This window comes from Labrus mixtus, chromosome 2, assembly GCF_963584025.1.
Source record: "Labrus mixtus chromosome 2, fLabMix1.1, whole genome shotgun sequence".
NCBI classification, from domain to species: Eukaryota; Metazoa; Chordata; class Actinopteri; order Labriformes; family Labridae; genus Labrus; species Labrus mixtus.
Genome location: NC_083613.1, coordinates 8,792,370 through 8,812,966, shown reverse-complemented (window position 1 = coordinate 8,812,966; position 20,597 = coordinate 8,792,370). Strand labels below are relative to the sequence as shown.

Genomic DNA, 20,597 nt, shown 5'->3' with positions numbered 1-20,597 from the left:
GTTGTTGTAAAGTTATAGGAACACCAGGAGGAAATCCTGAGTGTGCTTACAACAGCATGAGACGGAGGATAGGAAGTAGTTCTATTTGACCCAAACACTTGACTCACTTCGCATTACAACAAAGACTATCCAGGACCTCTGCCTGCTGCATACCTTCATGACGTCGGGGTTGGTGCAGGCAGCAGAACACTGCGACTCGCTGATGAAGTTGGGCTCCGAGTTGATGCTGCACAGACACTCGTGTTTGGTGCCCAGGCCGCCGTAGAGATGCGACGCAGCGAAACACACGCTGTTACACTGTTCACGTGTGAAGTTCCCCGGTGTGGAGGAGGAGAAGATGACGAGCTCGCTCCGCCCACCTCCACCACTGCTGCTGTCCTCCAGACATGCGGCAAAGTTTGGGCCTGGAGAAGAAGACAACGTTTCTTTAAGTACAAAAATTCAATTTGTCTTATATCTCAAAAATGTCGAACAGTAAAAGACTTATTTGTTTTTTTTTAAATCAGAAAGAGACAAAATAGGTTCACTGACCAACATTGCATTCCTAAAAGGTCTGAATTTTTAAACCACAAATATGATATATTGTATATTGCTTTTTTTTGGCCTTTGATTTAAGTTATAAACTCATATAGCAAAGCGTTGAGTCCACCTGCTTTCTTTACAGCATTTATCTTGCAGAGACATTTAATTTATCTCAATGAAGTCGCTTTACTAGTTCTACTGTGGTACCCATTCACACAAAAAGTCATGTATGTTGGTGCTTTCATTATAATGTAGTACAACAAAGAGTCTATGAACTCCACAGAGGGAATCCCTTTTTAGTTTTGGTGACGTGTGTTTGTAACATCTTCATGCGTGCACATTTGTGTGTGTCATACCACAGGTGTGCAGGCTGACATTGAGCAGGGGCTGGTGCCGCAGCTCAGGCGGTTGGTTGCAAAGCATGGCGTCTGGGCGTCGAACCCGTACCCCCCTCTCCTGCAGCCATCTGACCAGCTTGAACAGCTCGCAGTCGCACTCGAAGGGGTTACCGCTCAGGTCGCTGGAGGAGGGAACAGGTGGAGGAGTGAGTGATGGTGAAATATGACCAAGAGACGGGGTTAAAGGAACATTGAAACACTAATACTGTCTGCACCATGTTGGTAAACGTATTAACTGTTTAAAAAAAAAAAAAGGGCACAACATGAGCTAATCTGAGCTCCATGGAAATGCATTTAATGAAGGTTGAAACAGTGAAATGTGTTGTGTGTGCTTTTTTTACATAACGTGGATTTTGATGCAACTTTTTTTTTTTTTACTTTTACAGATAGGACAGTGAGAGAGAGAGAGAGAGAGAGAGAGAGAGATGTGAGAAAGGAGCCACAGGTCAGATTCGATCCTGGGACAGCCGCACTCGCCTCCAGCCTCTGTACACCACGAGGATATTCACACCCAGATGCAACGTTCAACTACTTTAACTTGCTGAACAACGGTTATGAGCTTTCTGTTTTGAATCAATCAACACTCCATTACGATGACTGTCTTTAAGTGTTTACACACTTCTTTTGGATTGAAATGAAGAAGCAGATGGAGAAATGAAAGGTTTACTGCTGGAATGTTTTTCTGCGTCCATAAAGTTAGAGTTTGAGGGAATTAAATAAAGATGGATCATGATCTCTTATAGCTCCATGAATTGCTCATAAATTGCATCCGCTAACTGCTCCATCTCACGGTAAGATTCACAAAGCAATCAGCACTAATGATATCCCAAAAAGTTGTTCTGCTCTGTGCGGTTTGCTCTTGCTTTAGGTCGCTGATCCTGGAGTTTGAGCTGTCAGCATATCCTCCATCATCTATGCCCAGCTGCACTGTGCGCTCTCATCCAGACAGACATCAATCCTGTCCACATAATGATGACGAGCTGGGAGGGGAGGGGGCACGTCTGACCACTTTATTGTGAAGTCGAGTCTCGACACATAAGATACAACTTACACTGTTTAGAACTTCCTCCCTAAAGCGAGCCAGTGAGATCAGCTCTGATTAAAAAACACACTCACATCCCCTGCAGCAGTCTGATTATAACCGCTTTCTTGTCAAACTAAAAATTCAATCTTTTGGTTTTTGAGATTTTGAGGCCGTAATGAGCTTCCACAGATTAGAAGGAATGAAACCATGTCTGTCTGTCACTTACAAGTCTGTTTAACTGTGTTGGATTACAGACTCTGCACAAGAGGGAAACTTTTGGGAGCTGCTGAGGAATAATTACCACTCACTACTTCCCACTCCGGTCTGAAATAGAGCTTGAGTTTCATCTCGTGTGTAGGCGAGGTAACTAGAAACTTGCTGCCTATTTAAGCATGTGTGATCAGATGTGTGTGTTCACTTCGTGCATATGCTTCTGTAGGTGGAGGTCTGACTTGCTATTCATATGTTTGTATTTGTTGGAGAGAAAAGAGAAAAGTAGACACAGTGACGCAGAGCTCAGCAATGAATCGTGTACTTACATTTGAGTTAAATTGCACAGGTTGTCACATGTTCTTTCTTCTATGGTGCTGATGAGGTTGTTGCTCAAATCACTGATGGGAACAAAACAAGACAATTCAGTGTTGACAGCAAACACTTCACTCAGTGCCCGCATTGATTTGTGGGAATTACTGTCAATTTCTCAAATTGGCAAGAGGGTAATGTGAAAGTCGAAGCCAAACAACGAGTCATTAGATGATCGAATACGTGCGACTTCTACTCCTACATTATTATCAAATGGTAAATTAATTCAGTCACGCAAAAGAAAAAGACTTTGAGGTTTGTGTTTGTCACAGAGAAGACAATTGTCCCGTCCTTTTAGACCATACTGACTCACATAACGGAGTAACGAAAGCCCCAACAAAAACAAAACAAGTCCCAGCTCGCCGAAATGCTGAGTAACAACGAGCATTTAGACTTTTAATGTTTTCTCGTTCCACTTTTTTTTTTCCACTCATCTGCTTTGTTTCCATGCTTCTCTCTCTCTTTTCTTTTTCTTTCCTCCCTTTTTCCTCCTCCTCTCATAATCTCCTTCTCCCTCCCTCTCTCCTCCATCCACTCGGCTACATAATGGAGCCGTTGTGTGGTGGTTTTGGAAGGAACTGATGGAAACCACCGGAGTCCTCTCTCATCACACACACACACACACACACACACACACACACACACACACACACACACACACACACACACACACACACAAACATGTGCTTAAACGTGTACTCAATGGGTGGAAGAAATAAGGTAATGGGTGGAGGGAGGGGGAGACAGATGGAGAGTGGGATAGAGGGAGGTAGTGGGAGCCTGAAGGCTGTAATTGAACTTAATCGTGTTCTGATTGGTGTGTGTGCGTTCACGTCTGTGTGTAGTATACTATATATGTTTTTTCTCCCCCTGTTCCAGTTAGCATACTCCAGGGATTTCTGGCTACTTAAATCCAGACTAAACCCTGCCTTTCATTTTCCTCCCCTCCTTTTTTCGACCTTGGCTTTGCCAGGTTCCTCGTCTCCTCTCCACTTTGTACTCACAGGATCGAGATCGGTCCGCAGCAGAATACGCCTCTGGGAAGAATATTGATCCTGTTCCCTTGAAGATACCTGAAAGAAAATGGCCAAATATTAGAGCTGTATAGTAAGAGAAGTCATTACTTATGGATGTAGATAGTTACAGTGTTCTGTAGCTGATGTCATATGAACACACAGACACATAATGCTGTGTGTACTCACAGCTCTCGGAGGCCAGTGAGACGGTCGAGCAGGCTGGTATCAAGGGAGGAGATGTGGTTCTTGGAAAGATCTCTGCGGGAACAAAGCAACATGTCCTAATTTAAAATGCATGTGAGGGCAAAGTGATCACACACACACACACACACACACACACACACACACACACACACACACACACACACACACACACACACACACACACACACACACACTGTACTATCAGAAGATACAAGTTATTTTTCAAATAATATGATCGCGTGCGCTCATAGAACTGAAATTAAATGATAAGAAAAGAAAAAGAAAGTAAAATCTTCAGCTCTCACAAACACATGTGAGGATAAATGAAAACCAGACACACTTAATAAAAAGTAGACGTGCCAAGAACACAACGCGATACACAAACCAAAGAACAATAAAAGATTTTCAAGGTAATATTTTCTCTGATGAAATAACTCACAACAATGCAGCCATTGTTGGATGAGACAGCATGTGTCAAAAACATCAGCTTCTCAGGAGCTTTGGGAAATACTTCTGTTTGAGGTTGATGACTTGGATTTGATTTTTCAGCTCCTGCAGTAAAAGTTTTCACCAGCCAAAGTGTCTTAAAAAATAAGGCCATGTTTGTGTTAAACCCTGTTTTATTACGCCTTTAGTGGTGCAACGGGTCGATGTGAACTTGGGCGAGAAACTAAACCACAAGTTGCTGCTTCTTCAGCAGCGCATGAATGTGTATGTATAGATTAGTTAATACGATAGCAGCCTCTGCCATCAGCGTGTCAATGAGTTTGAATGTGTAGGTGTGACCTGCGCTTGGAGTAGTCAGGAGACTAGAAAAGAGCTATACAGGCTCAAGTCCATAAAAAGTTATTTTTGCAGGCATATCAACCCTGCTTAGCAGTTATAATGACGGCCATTATAACCCATACTGATATTAATATTTGACTGTTAAAACAGATAAACACGGTCATGTAATATTATTGATGCTAAATCTAGTTCCATGGACTAGAACTGGACTTTTTAGGCTTTTAATGTAGGGTTGTGACAATATTAGAATTTTAAACCATCATTTAAACCTCACACAATATGAGGGCCATTTCATTTTCATTCCCAAAAATTGCAATCAAACTTCTGCAAACTGTCTAAATTACACAAACAAATGGCGACGTATATTCTCATTCATTCATTCATTCAACCTTTATTTATTATCGAGAAATCATCGATGGCAAGCCCTCATTGACAAGGATGTCGAGAGTAGAGTTAAAAGGAAAAGATGACCAAAATCAATGAAGACAAAATACATAGATGACCTCCCAGATCAGAAGAATAATCCAGTAGAGCAGGAAAAGTGAAAGACATTTACACTCGTGGGCACGGTGACATGTAATCTGCTCTCTGTCTGATTGTAGACATTCATGTAACTTTTGGATCTTCAAGAGACGCCAAGAGGATTTGAGAAACATCAGCATTTGCCGAACTGGGATTTGAAATGGACCCCAGCTGCTCTCTCTCTCTCTTTCTCTCTCTCTCTCTCTCTCTCTCTCTCTCTGTGTCTCTCTCTCTTTCTCTCTCTCTCTCTCAGCAGTTCTGGGTTTAAAATATGAAAGATGATCTTTAGGATTTCTGAAGCTTAAGTGATAGTTAAAATAATGGAGAATTTATCATTTTAAAGCACGATTTGGTAAAAAAAAACAACTATAAAGTATCAAACGTTTTGGCAAACCTTACCAAATGGTCTTACTGAGCACACTGTTAAACTGCACAGATACTGTACAATATATACAGGGTTTACTCTGTGTACAGTAGTCGGACACCCAGCAGAACATGTTTTATTACTTACAAACTGATAGCCTTGCAGTCATTCAGAGAGAAGGAGATACACAAGTCACGAAGTGAGAAAAGTTGAAGGTGAGTCAAGACAAGGAAGAGGAAGCAGGAAAGCCTCAAGTTATGAGGCTTCAGTCTCCCTCGTTTGCCTTCACAGCAAAGCCTCAGCTGCACGTGAGAACAAAAGGGAGAGAAAAAGAAAAACAAAGAGCGAGGAGACGCCAGAGGTTGTGAGAGGACAAATATCGCATTGTGCGCGTGAGAGAGGCGACAGGATACCGCTGGCCTGGAGTTTGCTCAAAAGATGCTAATTTCACTGCAAAGCTAAGACAGAAAAACGTGTATGTGAGTGTATGGGAATGTGCTCCCCTTTCTCCCCTCTCAAGCCCTCTTTCTTTCTTCCTTTCTTTCTTTCTATGTATGTGTGTGTGTGTGTGTGTGTGTGTGTGTGCGTGTGTGTGTGTGTGTGTGTGTGTGTGTGTGTGTGTGTGTGTGTGTGAACAGAGCAGGACGCCCATTCCCAAAAGGAAACATCTGTACATTCCAGACAAGCTGTGTAAGAAAGATGGAGACTGAGAGAGAGACCGAGAGAGAAAGTTCTCCTCTGCTAAAACCATCAGCAGATGAAACAGGACAGCGTGAAGAAGCTCCGCCCACAAGCTGATTATTCGCACATCACCGATGCTGACACCTCTCCTCATGTAACACTCTCAACACCCATACCAGGTGTGTGTGTGTATGTTTGCATATGTGCACAACAAACAAAACTTTCTTGACCACCTCATTGACAACATAGATAAGAGGTGAGGAAGTGTGTGTGTGTGTGTGTGTGTGTGTGTGTGTGTGTGTTTAACATGACCATATAATGTGACCTTCACCATGTCTATTAGCAACAGGCTCCTGTTCTCTCAGCTACCTCTGGACACACATGGTTTCACTTACACACGCACACACACAATTGCACGCACGCACGCACACACACACACACACACACACACACACACACACACACACACACACACACACACACACACACACAGTACAGCACACTTTGGGCATAGGTCTGTTCACAAACACTACACACACACACACACACACACACACACTGCACACATATGGTTCTGTTTTACTAACGGTGTGGCCAATGATCTAACCAGTCCTTATAAGGCCTGTCTGGTGCCACTTATTCTGAGCCAGAGGATGAGAACACACACACACACACACACACACATACGACGCACACACAACAATCCTCATTGACTACTCTGTACTCGGGCAGAGGGGGAGTGGGCACAGGCTCTGGAGAGGAAAAAATCCATCTGGAGAGACAAGTTTGAGGAAACAAAAAAAAAAAAAACAAATCAAGCCACTTAAGAAGATTGATATCTGGTGGATTGACTCAACAAAAAGACCCTCTGTTTTACAATGAAAGCTACGATCTAGGTCAGATCTTAGGACACATTGATATCTACAGCATCGCAGTGGCAAAGTGGTCCTACTCCCTGTAAGTGAAGCCCAGCGCTCCACTAACCCACTAAACACAGACCGCTCTGCGGTCGCTTTCATCCCCTGACCAATTCCTACACTGCTGCCTCCCTCCCCCAGTCACTCCTCGCTTTTTTCCTTCTCAAACTCTGCTGCTTTGTTTATATTCAAAGGCCTATATGAGTCTCTAAGTAGGACAAAAGTAAAGAAGGGGGGTTTAAGACGAAGGAGTTAGAGGAGGAGAAGGCAGGTATGAACATTAATAGCGATGAGCGACACAAGCCAAGTCTGGAGAACAATCACCCTACTGTGGGTGTCTGTCGTAGCTCCGCTGGTCTCCTCCACACTGCTCAGATGAGAGCTGGTGACTCTTGCTTGGGACTAAAATAAGGGTGGGAGTAATGGTGTAAATTTCTTGCTGGAAGAAGAGAGCAAGCATGAAATGAGGGGAATGGTACAGGGAGCTAGGGAGAGAAGGGTGTTGATTGAAGAGGTTTGGTGTAAAAAATCCAACATTTAGCTTCTCAGTCTGGCTGGCTGGGTCACAAACACTCTCCGCGCCTTTTTAGAACATTCTGTCCATTTTTCCAGCTGCTGCTGCCTGGGTTGTCTGGTGTCCAGCTGGCAATTGAAGGGAAGATGTGTGCAGCGGTTTAACACACTCAAAGATGGACGCAGACACACACACAAAAAGGCACACATACACACTTTTACATGCTGTCGATACATGCAGGGAAAACAACAATCCTGTTTCACTCTCTGACGCTCAGTGCTCATTCTTTATCTGGTAAAGTGAAGCGTGAGAGTCCCACGAGATCTTGAAGTTTTGAAAAGGTCTCAGCATGCAGCATTTCTCTATTTTGTATAAAAACTCTTAAAAAATAGATTTTTAACCTTTAATTTATAAAAGTCATGACAAGATCAAACTGAGCTTTTGTTTTTTTTCTTCCCGACTTGTTTTCAGAAATTTGATCACATAAAATATGAATGGCACTGATCCTGGACAACTTGGCAGCAAATTGAAACAACTGTTTCGAGTGAGTAAAAACAAGTCATGGGATCTACTTCTATTTTTTGCTGTCCTCCTGTTTATTTATTCAAACATGATGTGGATGCATCTTTTGCACAACGCTGTGATTTTGCCATTATGTCAAATTGGAGCCAAAGCGTCTCCTTAATAAATGCTGTCGTATGAAGAAATGTACCAGCCCTCAAAATGGAAATATCAGCCAACATATTGAGACAGAGGCCATAAAGTGTCTCGATATAAAGCTAACGACAAGTGAAAAGGACGTGAACTCATAAATAATGTGATGTAAAATGCAAATGACCAAAAGCTTATTTAAATCATGAGGACAGTAATACTCAACTCACATGAGCTAACAATGAAAGTGGTTTGCCTTTTTATATCATCTTGTATAACATCTTTGTCTGGACTCAAATGTTCATAATTATTACAACTGGCTAATGCTGCTTTATTTAAGTCATCGTCCTCTACTCGTGTACACTGGGATGTGTGCACATATGTGTGTGAAATAGTAAATGCTTGGTTTCTGCGAGCTTGCATTGTTCATAAACCTGCGTCTGGTCTTTTGAACTTCTAAAAATAAAAATGTAAAGGACAGCGCCAATTTGCATGAGCTCTTTGGCAGGACAGACGTGTGACCATCTGAAACATGATAATGTAAAACAGTGCTAGTTTCACCACTGCATTTGTTAAATGTCACATAAACATGCTAATTCGATGTTTGAGGGTTGAAATGATTATTTATTTTATGTTACATATAATGTGATACTATTAAAACCTCCTGTTTGAAAAGACAGTTATTGCCATAGTATTGTGCGTTACATTAGCAACAATTAAAGGAACCCACTTTGAATCTGTTTTGTCTGATCTTTATCGTTCAGTATTATTTTGGGTCTCTCTTCCTTTGAAGTAGAGGCACACGGTGAATTTAAACACACTAGTAGAAGGAGGTCTATGTCATAAAAGAGTCCAAGCCATGCTAAGGGGTTATGTGAGGCTATAGACAAACTGGCGCTTTGAGCTCTGCGGTGGTAGCATGCTAACAGACAAACAAAGACCACGCTAGCATACTCTTGCTAGACAGGTTGAGCTGGGCGATTTTCTGAGAACTGCTGTGGTTTCTCACTGTCAGTAAAGTAAAATGCTGCTCTTCCACAACAGCTTAATTTTTCACCAGCGGAGGTTGCCGCTTTATGTTAACCTGCTAGGAGAATAGACGGCTGGCTGTGCTAGCAATGCTAACGTTAGCCACACTCTGCAAACCAAATTACATTGGTTGAGCAACACTGTGTGAAAGTGACACAGTGAGTCCATTTCTTGCCTTGATTCAACATGTTTTTTTTATGCATACGACTCCAGGGAGTGCCTGCAGCACTGCTGTATAATTCAGATCATGTTTGTAAAAGTAGGAAGCTTTCTATTATCAACAAGTGAAACAAAATGAGAACAGAAACCTGAGGGGATATTGAACCCTCAAGCTTGCTCCTCCATACCATGAGCTCCGTGACCTCTTCATCTTCTGCTTCTTAAATAGATTCTGTTAATGGTGCTGTCTGCTTTCTCTGTTCACTGCCATGAAATAAAATGAGACTCGTATGCCTCTTTCTTGACTCCCTCAGATATGTATTCACCGTTGACTTCAAAGAGGAGAATGCATTTTCCTGTTGTCTTTCCTTTTATAATTATCCAAGTTGCATTTTTCTATTAGCGATGGACTGCATGGAAGTTCACTTAGGCAAGACCAGCAGGAGAATCTGTGGGAAGATAAGCCTGTGATCAGGGACTCCCGAGCAATATAACATTGAAAAGTGTGCAGAGCACAAAACATCAACATTACAAAGGAGGTTATTTATATATTTTGAATCTAAATATCTTTTTTTGGATGTCCTATTTTTGTATTTCCTTTCGATTTTTCTATTTTATTTTTATTTCATATTTCTTTGTTTGTCAATGTTTTGTTTAGTGATTTAAAAAATATATATATTTTAATGTTTCATTTTCTTGATGCGTTTGACGTCTTGTGTGTGAAGCACTCTGAGTTGCCTTGTTGCTGAAATGTGCTCTATAAATAAAATTTACTTGTAGTCATGGCAGAAATTGTGCATTCCTTACTTGAGAATGAAATACAAAACAAGAATTCTGTATTAGACAATGATACGGGCTGAAAACCAAACACATTACCAGCTTGCATTACATTTGAATGTTAAATGTTCATCCAGCCCAAGAAGGACAGAGATACTCTGAGACCTCGTTCTGTCTCCGGAGAAAACGACCAACTATAACACCGTGGGTGTGCACTCACAAGGACAGGCCACAAACTGTCCTGTCTTGGCTGTTGGAATCTTAATGTAGGATAAACCAACATCTAATTATTAGACATATTTCTGTGCTTTGTGTGATTAACTTAACAAGAGGAAGGCAACAGGCAACAGCGTTGCTTCAAATCTGTGCAAGTTTGTCCTATTTTCATACAATTTCATCTGCATTCTTCTTTTGTTTTAACTTCAAAACCCATTGCAGACATCAAACTTTAAAGTGGACATCGGGTATGCTTCTTAAGTTTAGTCCAGTCAAGTCAAATGTATTTCTTTAGCACAAGATAAACAGTGTTAGAGACCAAGAGTGCTTCACGAACACGAGCAAATTAAACAGTGTCCACAGACAAGACAGAACACAATGCTAATAGTAGACAAATGTAAAGATGAAAACAATGAATAACGCAGCTAATAAATTGTAAACCCAAACATTAAATGTAAGTGTTTTTAAAAGCCAAAGAAAAGAGGTGGGCTTTAGGATGTAATCTGAATGAATGAGATGACGGGAAGGCTCTGAGCCCACCCCTAAAACATCGTGGTCAACCTCAGGTTCCCCCTGAGCCTGAGGGACACTCCGACTGTTACCAGGACAGGCTTTAGGATTGCAAGCGTACATGTTTGTGTTTGGCTTATGAGTATCCTGCAGTTAGCTTTCCTTGCCAATAAATACATCTGTAATGTAGGAAACCCTGGATATATTACCATGTCATTACCATGACGCTCTGAGTTCAGGAGACATGCATGTGCTGCACAGCTGCATACATAATCCAAAGCTGCCATGCTAAGTTACTTTTATGAAGATATCTCATGTATTATGGGGGTTCATACGGTTTTGCATTTGTTGTTTCAGCATTAGTTCTTCTTTCCCTGTTTTTTCAATAACATCCTTCATGCTATTGATCTAAACCCGTGTTTCTCTCAGCTCCTGTTTTCTGTCTCGAGGTACTTACAGCTGCAACCAGCCGCAGGTTATTACTGCCTAAATGCGCTCAGTGATTTGATGGCCCTTTATGAGTGACAGGTAGTGTCTACTCTACATGTAGGTCACACACAGCCCCTCCCTATAAATCAAAGGTGCACTTTTATCTACACCATGACTGCCTCTTCACCTTGAAGCGATACTCAAATAATTTGATTCGTGACGCAGGAGTTGCTTGGTGACATTGATTAGAAGCCATAAACAATGTTTAGAGTTAATATTGAACGTCCTGCAGAAAAATCCCAACTGGTCGGTCAGCTTGGCTTTTGAAGGTCCACAAAATACAAACAGATGATGACATTTTGAGCAAGTTTCAAGCCATTACATTTTTGTTTAAAGCTTGTTAAGAAATATAAACATCGGTATTGACATACTGCATCACAATGCAGTCACATTATTTTCGCATAAAGTCGTGAAAAAAGACTAAGTGCACCTTAAGACTAAAATCCATGAGTACTTAAAACGTCTGTAAAGCTTTAAGAATGTGGGACTTTTTGATCCAGTAGATGTCGTCCTTGAACACCAGCATGAAACCAAAACAAACTGCTGTTTGGCGACATCTTCCCTATTCTGAAGCCTCCGCTCTCCTCCAGCGACACACCTCCTACCCCCCTCACATTTGCATGAAGGAGTTATCAATTAGAAGAAGAACATGATGTGAACACGGCTACGACAACAACACAGCCAGCGGGACTCAAGATTCGCACTCACTGTAGACAGACATGACTCAGAGAGACATTTACAGAGGACATAATTGATTTCTAAAAATATTTATGTGTAAAATGTTGCATATTCTTCCTTTGATATTGTGATGTTAGACTCACTCAGACAAATATGTAGTTTCAAACTATTTAAAAATGAAGGCCAACAATACCGTACTCTGTGGTAAGGTGGTCAAAATGTTCAATACTTTGATACTTTTCGATACCACGTTTTTTAAAATGATACAATCTCTGTTACTTTAAAGGCACAATATGCACCATTCTATTCAAAAAACAAAAACCTAATATACCTTATTTAAGTTTGATGTGGAGTAAAGGTTTCCTAAAAAGAAAGAACATTTATACTCTCTCTGGTTTTGTTGATCTCTGCTCTGTGTTCACATGGATGCTTCCTCCAGCTTGTTTATGTTTCTCTCAGAGGCTCAAACTTGATTCATACATGTTTTTCTCAAGTGAACTCTTCCATGTCCAATCGTTAGCCCTGCCACCACCTGGGTGAGGACAGACACACCCCGCCCACTCAGGGAAGCTGTGTCTAGAATTATTATAAAAGAGAGTCTTCGCAAGACACAACTGAAGGAGAACAGAGTTTCCAAACTGAAGAAAATACTTTCAATGGCCTTAAAAGAAAAACATGTAACAACCAAATCAACTTTGAGATGCTCATCCTGGGAATGGAAATGGATCGCAGAATCTTGTTTTGCTCACATGTCCAAAGGCACATGTCTGCTGCTGTCTCTGTCCCTGCTGGTTAAACAGGACGAGAGGGATGGGGACATTTTTTTTAAATGTGAAAATCTGATCTGAAAGTCGCCCAGTAAGAATTTAATGATCGATAGTATCAAAAAGTAACAAAGCTTTTTAAAAAAAAAAAAAACCCTGTCAGATCTTGGTCGTATTTTTAACCAAATGCTGCTGCAAGTGAAAGAGATAGAGAGCACTTTTAAAATTGCACAAATAGGTTAGCAACATTTTACCAACATGTTTTTGCAGTTCATATTGTGCAGGAGTTTCCCTTCATTTTTGGGAAGTAGAGACCGTATTGGTTATACACAGAGATATGTTTTTAAAAAAAAAAAATTTTTTTAAAGATTTATTTTTGGGCTTTTTGTGCCTTTAGTTGAGAGACAGGACAGTGGATAGAGTCAGAAATCAGGGAGAGAGAGAGTGGGGAGAGACAGGCTGGAAGACTATAGCCTCCATACATGGGGCGCGCGCTCTAACCACTGCGCCACCAGCACCCCGAGATTATGTGTTTTGTGGGCGGAGCCAAACTGGTGGCAGAAAATTGGCAAGCGGTTGATTCACATCAGAAAGTTATGGATCATCTGGACTCCTTCCCCCTTTTACTTAAATTGTAGAGGACGACAAGCTAACACTCAGCTTTGGGGTGAGGTTTCCTGACCTGTACTCACTGTCGAGTGAGGGGGTCAAGGGTCCAACTCAATGGTCATAGTTACAGCGACCGGTGTTAGACACTGGACGTCTACATGTACCTTGTAGAGAAATACTGTGCTGTTCTACAGAACAACTTGAGGCATATCCATACAACTTTGTACATCGCAATGATGTCCAGGTCAACACTTGCTTTCACTGTTTTTTTTTTCACTGTTTTTTTTGCCACCACCATGTCCACACAACTGGACGCAATCGTGAAGAAAAATATTGAGTGTCTAGGATTCTGCTTGCAAGTTTGTTCTTTACCACTTATCCATTGACACTGTGAGTATGTCTTAGTACACATAGATTGACAAAAAGGTAAAAAGAACTGTCTGAGAGTGTCCGACTTCATCGCCTTGTCCAACCCCCCACCTCTTGTGCGAGAGAGTAGAATTGTGAACAGGCAGATCAGGAACAATACAGGAGCAGCCTGTACAGACATTTTACAGAAATCTTTCAGGAGTTCACGTGTGAAAAATGCTAAAGACGCACACACAAACCTGCACACAGGCGGTCATGCAAAATGCATTGCTTCTTCAACCTCTGCTTAACCACCTCTACCAACACGACTTCAGTGAGTTAATAATAAACCAAGACTGTTCAGTTACCAGCTGGTAACACACACACACACAAACTCACAAAAGCCCTCACACACGCACGCATGCAGGAAGAGCACATGTCTCTTCTTCGTCTTTCTCTCCTCTTTCTCTTATTTACGACCTCGTGGAATGTCTGTGCTTCTGTCAGTGATGTCATGAGTAACAATTGCCATGGTAACACAACAAATTCTCCCCTCCAAACGGTCGGCACATTCAATCTTTCCTTTCCCACTTCATTAAAGTCAGCGAGTGTCGGGGAGTATAGGTGCTTGTATCTCTCCACCTCTGGAGGACGAGAGGAGCAGAGGTAGAAATGACAAGAGAAGTGGAAGAAGAAGAATTTAAGATTGAGTCTCAAGTCTGACAGCTGTGGATCCTCATGACCCGGTGCAAAGCCAAAACTTCTCCCTGTAAAAAAGACACACCACCACGCCTGCACTCTGTCTGTTTGTATGCATCTGGCTGCTATGGTAACATCACAAATTTCCCCCGGAGGCAGAGCAGATAGGACCCCTGTGTGTGACACACGATGAGGGTGTACAGTTCAGGTAAAGAGTGTACTACTTGTTGCCAAACTCACACAGCTTGCAACGCTATGGGCTTTAAGAAGTTCCATAACAATTTCATAAATTTTATATTGTAATTTTTAATATCTGTAACCTCTGCCACAGCTTGGACGATTTACAGCACGCTAAAGAAAAAGCCTTTTGTTCACATTGGCCACACATTTGGCTTTTAAAAGAAAACACTGCCTACGCATCATAGATGAGATCAGCTAAGCACCAAGATGTTATACTGTGTACAAAGGGAGCGCCAAAATTGACACAAACTGAATGCTTAAAGAATGCTTTTACTTTTTTATTATTGCATCAATCGCATGCTAATTTGTCTTACTTAGGCGCAACGTAGCTAAGTCACTGCACAGACAGCAGCGTATCTCTGGTCACTTTTTTTTGTAAACTCCCAGGCAGCTCAGTTAACAGTTAAGTCAAAAGTAATATTCACCTTGTGACAGCAAACATTTACCTTTTTTACTGTCCTCTTTGGCTGTTTTCATTTACATTTAGATCCGAAACAAGTTAAATTTTCCCGTGGTTAAGTCGATAGTGTAACTTTTGGAATACCACAAGATCCTTATCTTGTTTCAAAATGAAAGTAAGTTTGTATCCGGACAGGAAGTACAGTACCCTTAGCTTAAGACAATACAAAAATACAAAATAAAAGCATTTTAAAAAAAAACGTTTTTGAAATTCAAAACTATGGAATCTCATACATTTGATTAAAAAAGTGATTCATCGTGATTAAACGTGAAGTATGTAAATTTAGCCGCCAGGGGGCTCTTAATCAAAACGAAAGATGACATCGATGCTGGCGGGGAATCATGGGAGTTATTTATTTATTTATTATGTATTTTTCTTCTTATTTATTATAAGTTAATTTGTCAGGGACAATATATAGGACTTCTAGCCGTGGCTAATTTGCAGTCCTTGTCCCTGGTTAGGCTTTTAAGCTTCGGTACATGTTTCCCAACATCTGCAATGCGCCTATGGTTATCTCTTGACTATTTCAAAATTCTAGTCGTTCACTGAGATTTAGAAAGTGAACCCTTTAACTCTAACATGGTCAAACAGGGACTTTTACCTGAAAATGACTGATGACTGAATGACTCAAACCTCTCATCCCTTACTGTGAAGTGATACTTTCTTTCAAACTGTGAAGTCTGCTTTCAGACAGATGTTGACTAAATTTGACTTTCACTTTCTCTGTATCCTCTCCCAGGATAGACTCAAAGTGATGATCTGTGTCACAGCGATCTGCATACTAAATAAAGAAGCGAGGCTTAAAATCCACGAGCTTTTCCCAGAAGTGACTTCAGAGTTGCATAAACTGTCTGTATGAGGTGCGAAGACATTTTGATTATGTGTGTGGGTTGGAGCAGATGGTCCGGTGTGTAACAGGATTACTTCCCTCCAGCTGCACTCTGCAATAAAGTATGTTAAAATACTTCACTACCACTAGTTGTTTTTGTTTATTAGGTGTGTGTCTTCACACACACATTTTCATTTGAGGCACAGTGAAGGGATATTACAGCACTGCTTCCAATTTATATTTTGTTTCTTTCTCATTGGATGACACATTCTCACTTCCGTTTTTTTGTTTGTTATCCGGCCGGACCTCTCAACTCATCAGACAAAAACTTAAGCCTTTTTCTAAAGGAAAACTGTGTAGTAGTAGATAATAATGTATACTGATTATTCAGTATTTTCTTCTTTAGAATTGAGCTTTTATTATTTTACCACCAGAAAGACATGTCATATTTTTCGGTTAATAAGAAATTCTTGGATAGAATTCAAACAAGTTGCAAGCGATGGGCATGACAACCATTCAAAGGAGAAACCATTTCATTAATATGAACAGTGAACAGCATATGACCCAAGATGGAACCTTGTGGCACACCTCTATTAATGAACAAAACTTCAGATTTAGCCAGACTAAACTTAAAACACTGACACCTGTCAAACAAACGATCCTGAAACCAGGCACATACACTTTCATCCAACCCAATAGCAGATAATGTCTTTAAAAGAAGGTGGTGATTGACTGTATCAGAAGCTTTTGACAGGTCTATAAAAAGAGCAGCACAATGATGCCTCTTGTCTAGTGCTAGTTGTATGTCATTAGTCACCAAATGACATAAAACTAGTTAAACTAATAATACTAATCATAATGGTCATCATCAAGGCTGAATTTGCTTTAAAGACACACACGGTCAGGTGCTGTGTGACGTTTGTAACTATGAGGTCAAAGTGAATAATTGTAACAAATGGGTAAATAATATAGCTAATCTAATTAATAAAGGATAGCCTTGATTAGCCATGATTTGAAACGAGACTACCAAGACTGTACAGTCTTTGTATTTTATCATGAAACCTCTCCGCTGGATCATGTAGACATTGACATTATAAATAAAGGCAGCTGGGTCTGTGTAGCTAAAGAGCCCCAATGGAACATAGTGTAAACTTCAGCTGAATAATCGGTCAAAACTCTCAATTGTATGTTTACACAAAGTGATTTATACACTTAACATATATATACTACACACACACACACACACACACACACACACACACACACACACACACACACACACACACACAGCTATTGGACTATTATCTATTAACAGCATCTCTCCAAGGTGAGGTACACAAGACAGCTCTGTTGTGTGGGCAGTACTCTGACGACAAATGTACTTCAAATACACAGTTTGTTTTCTGCTCCAAGGTCACACAATAACATATAACAGTGACAGACTGGACTGAATGCACAAAGAGGGAAAATGCTTCGATATGGCTCCAACTGTTCATATTTGTCGAGAAGGCCAAGTCTCCATGCTTTCACATAGAGCAAATCTCATATTATTACTAAAGCAGAGATGTACAGTGGAGCATGTCTATGACCCTCATAGCTGAAACATCGGTGAACCACATTTCACTGCAAGACATGAGGCATCAAACTGTACCCTACAATATTGGTGCTTTCACACATGCAAAAAACTCCTGAAAACGTCCTGACATTTTCCAGGAGAGCTGAAGGAAACAGCCAAATTTCTCACTCCACTTTACCCACAATAATTCCTGCAAGCCTCCCTACGAAATATTAAGTTGTGGTGAGCCGATCTGTGAGCGCAGCAGGAAATATTCCCCTCAAGCTAGTGGGAGGGGGTGATTATCCTTCAACCAGCACACAACTGGTGTGATTTTCATACATGCTTCATAATGTTTTCTGTTCACCACGTTCTTTATACGTCATGTCTTGCCTCCTGAGACCCCCCTCCCCCCTTTTCCTCCTGACCAACAGGAATAGCCTCCCACTGTGAGGTGCAGCACACACAAGCAACTCAGCAAAATATTAGGAGCAATCTTCCTGAAATTTTCTAGAAATTCTTCATGATTGAATGTGTGAAAACTCCTTATTGAGAGCAGGAAATATAATTTTCTGAATCCCTGCAAGTTTCTGACCTTTCTTAAATAAAAAAAACGTAATGAGTGGACAGGTAATACAGGCCGGGCTCTGCCTTCAGCTTTTTAAAAAAGAACATCCTCCGTGGGTCTTGGCTGAATGACTCTGCCTGCTACTGTCTGCCATGAAATCAGAGTTAATTAAAATATCAAATCTGGTTTTAATCTCATGCTTCTGCTCTTGGGGGGGGGGAGGACGGTAACATTCACATCTGAACATCTCCACACACCACTCTTGTCGGTAGAGTAGGAAAGAAGGATTTCTACACTGATGAAATTAGCACTCCAATCGAGCCTTACGTGATTAGAGACAGATCCTGCTGCAGGGTTCTGTCTCCATGGCACCTGACAGGGAATTCTTCCTCTCTAATGCAAATTCCATCACTCAGTATCAAGTCATTAAGTCGTTAAGAAAACCGGTTGAGATTAGATGGAAGGTAGTGATATATAAATATAAGGCAATATGCACACCGTCTTGAAGATCTAAAACACACAGTTCAATTGCTTCTATAACCTCATTAAATTTGTACACTTTAGAGAAGTCTCCACTTTGAGAGACTTACCAAGAATGTGTATTTTTGATAAGGCTGGTATATGGAGTATATCTTTAAGTTAAATAAAAGAAGGCAATGTGAGAGGAAATCAATAATTGCAAACATATGTCTTCCGTCGGCACAGAACAGAATGTTCTCGCTGCAGCAGCACCAGAGGCTGCAGACTGATCCGCACACCAACACCAGCTCCAGCTCCAGCTCCACTTCTCTGGTGCCCAACTACTTTTCAAATACCCAACTGAGACACACACGCACACACAACAGTACTCACAGAGACACACAGGGCCACAAACAGTCTGGCCTGCTGAAGCCTTTGCAGCGCAAAGTAAAGGATGTGTTCTTAATGACTTCCTTGTTTTTTTCATCTTTCCGCCAATTCATTTTCCTTTATCACTGATACAACTTTCTGTCTTTTATTTGAAACAAAACACAGTGCAAGTTTTTTAAGTCCACAAAAATCCATCTGCAGCAATTCTCAGAGTGCTCTGCCAGACTGAAACTTACATTATTTTTTTAGAGAATGTAATGATTTCAATTAAACATTTCACAATTTCTTGTTTCTATCTTGTTTGACAAAATTATGTAAAATACCCAAAGGTGGCATATTCAATGTGATGGGTTTGATCAACAATAGTCCAGAACAGAGATGAACAATGTCTGGTATACTGGCACAAAATGTAAAAAAAACCAAAAAAAAATAATAAACTTAAGCTGGACCAAGCAAAATGTCTAAAAGTGTGATATACAAGTTTCTTATTATTAAGAATAATTAACCAATTATCATTATTATTATTAATTGCCAATTAGTCGCTACTTCAAATTTCAAATGAAACAATCAATTTCTTTTCGGCTCCATGCATGACAAGAACAAAAACTAAAGCAGAAAATGAGCTTGGAGTAGAAAATCTTTTTCTTTGGCATGTTGCAGGAAGTGAGTGATGCAGTGGAAACAAAAACATTGTAAAACAAGTTTTTGGCTGCAAACAACAACAGATGTGCACTTCAATCGATTCCTTCCACTCACAGAATCCAACAAACCTCCAGATGCAGCTTGACAAAGGAGCCTGTACTTGCTCAACACATTCATCTCATTCGGGTTTGTTTCAGTTTTCATGAGAGCAGGTTGAAACATTTTCCATTAAAAGCGCTGAAATGGAGATGATAGGATCACTGTTCTCCTCCGCACACTGTTGATGCTCTGTACTTACAACACGTTGGTGGCCTCCGGGATGTCGGCCGCAGCTGGGGCCCTCTCCAGCCCGATGTTGGAGCAGTTGACGACGCAGGAGTGCAGGGGCCCCGCGAGTACGCAGCTGCAGTTAACGGGACAGGGGCTGCAGCTCGTCCCGCCGTCCCCCCGCGTCCCGGAGCACCAGACCTCCAGGCAGCACAGCGCCAAAAGAAGACTGGAAAAGAAGCTGAACCTCGGGACGCAGACGCCATGTTTTCGCTTGGATAAAGTCTGTCCATTTCCACAAGGCATAGCTCACTCACATCTCATCGCCCCTGATGGTGTAAGTCCTCTCAGTCTGGAAGGAACAAAGTAAACGGAGACAAACACACGCGTCCCTTTTTCTCCGCTTTCATGTGAGGACACGCAAACAGAAGCAGGGGAGTCACTTTTTAAAAACCGTTATCTCCCTCTGCGTTTTCTTGTCTTTCTTTCCACTGCTCGGATCTCTGAGAATCTAACGGAGTCTCTCCAGAGTTCTTTGAAGGGGAAAAAAAAAGTTTTGGACAACTTCCTCTCTCCTCCTCCTTTCTCTTCGTGCAGTTCCTTGAGACGCCGCTAGGTGCACAGCTGTATTTCCTCTCCTTTTTTTTTTTGTGACCAATCTTTTTTTTTTATTTTAGACAAAGGTTGCAGGTGTACACCATATTTCAAATGTAGTCAGTAGCAATACA

The 20,597-nt window shown here is 41.1% G+C and overlaps 1 protein-coding gene across 1 annotated transcript in view; it reads right to left on the bottom strand.

Annotated features, from left to right (window-relative positions):
• The window catches only part of pkd1a (polycystic kidney disease 1a), a 71,931-nt gene extending 51,548 nt beyond the window's left edge, over nt 1-20,383 (bottom strand). The window contains exons 1-6 of the mRNA XM_061049998.1: nt 19,901-20,383; nt 3,729-3,800; nt 3,531-3,599; nt 2,484-2,555; nt 879-1,042; nt 154-404 (exon numbers count right to left, since the gene is read on the bottom strand). Coding sequence (XP_060905981.1) covers nt 154-404; nt 879-1,042; nt 2,484-2,555; nt 3,531-3,599; nt 3,729-3,800; nt 19,901-20,175 — 903 coding nt within the window. The 5' untranslated portion in view covers nt 20,176-20,383. The remainder of the gene's footprint in view (nt 1-153; nt 405-878; nt 1,043-2,483; nt 2,556-3,530; nt 3,600-3,728; nt 3,801-19,900) is intronic.
• Nucleotides 20,384-20,597: the final 214 nt, after the last annotated feature.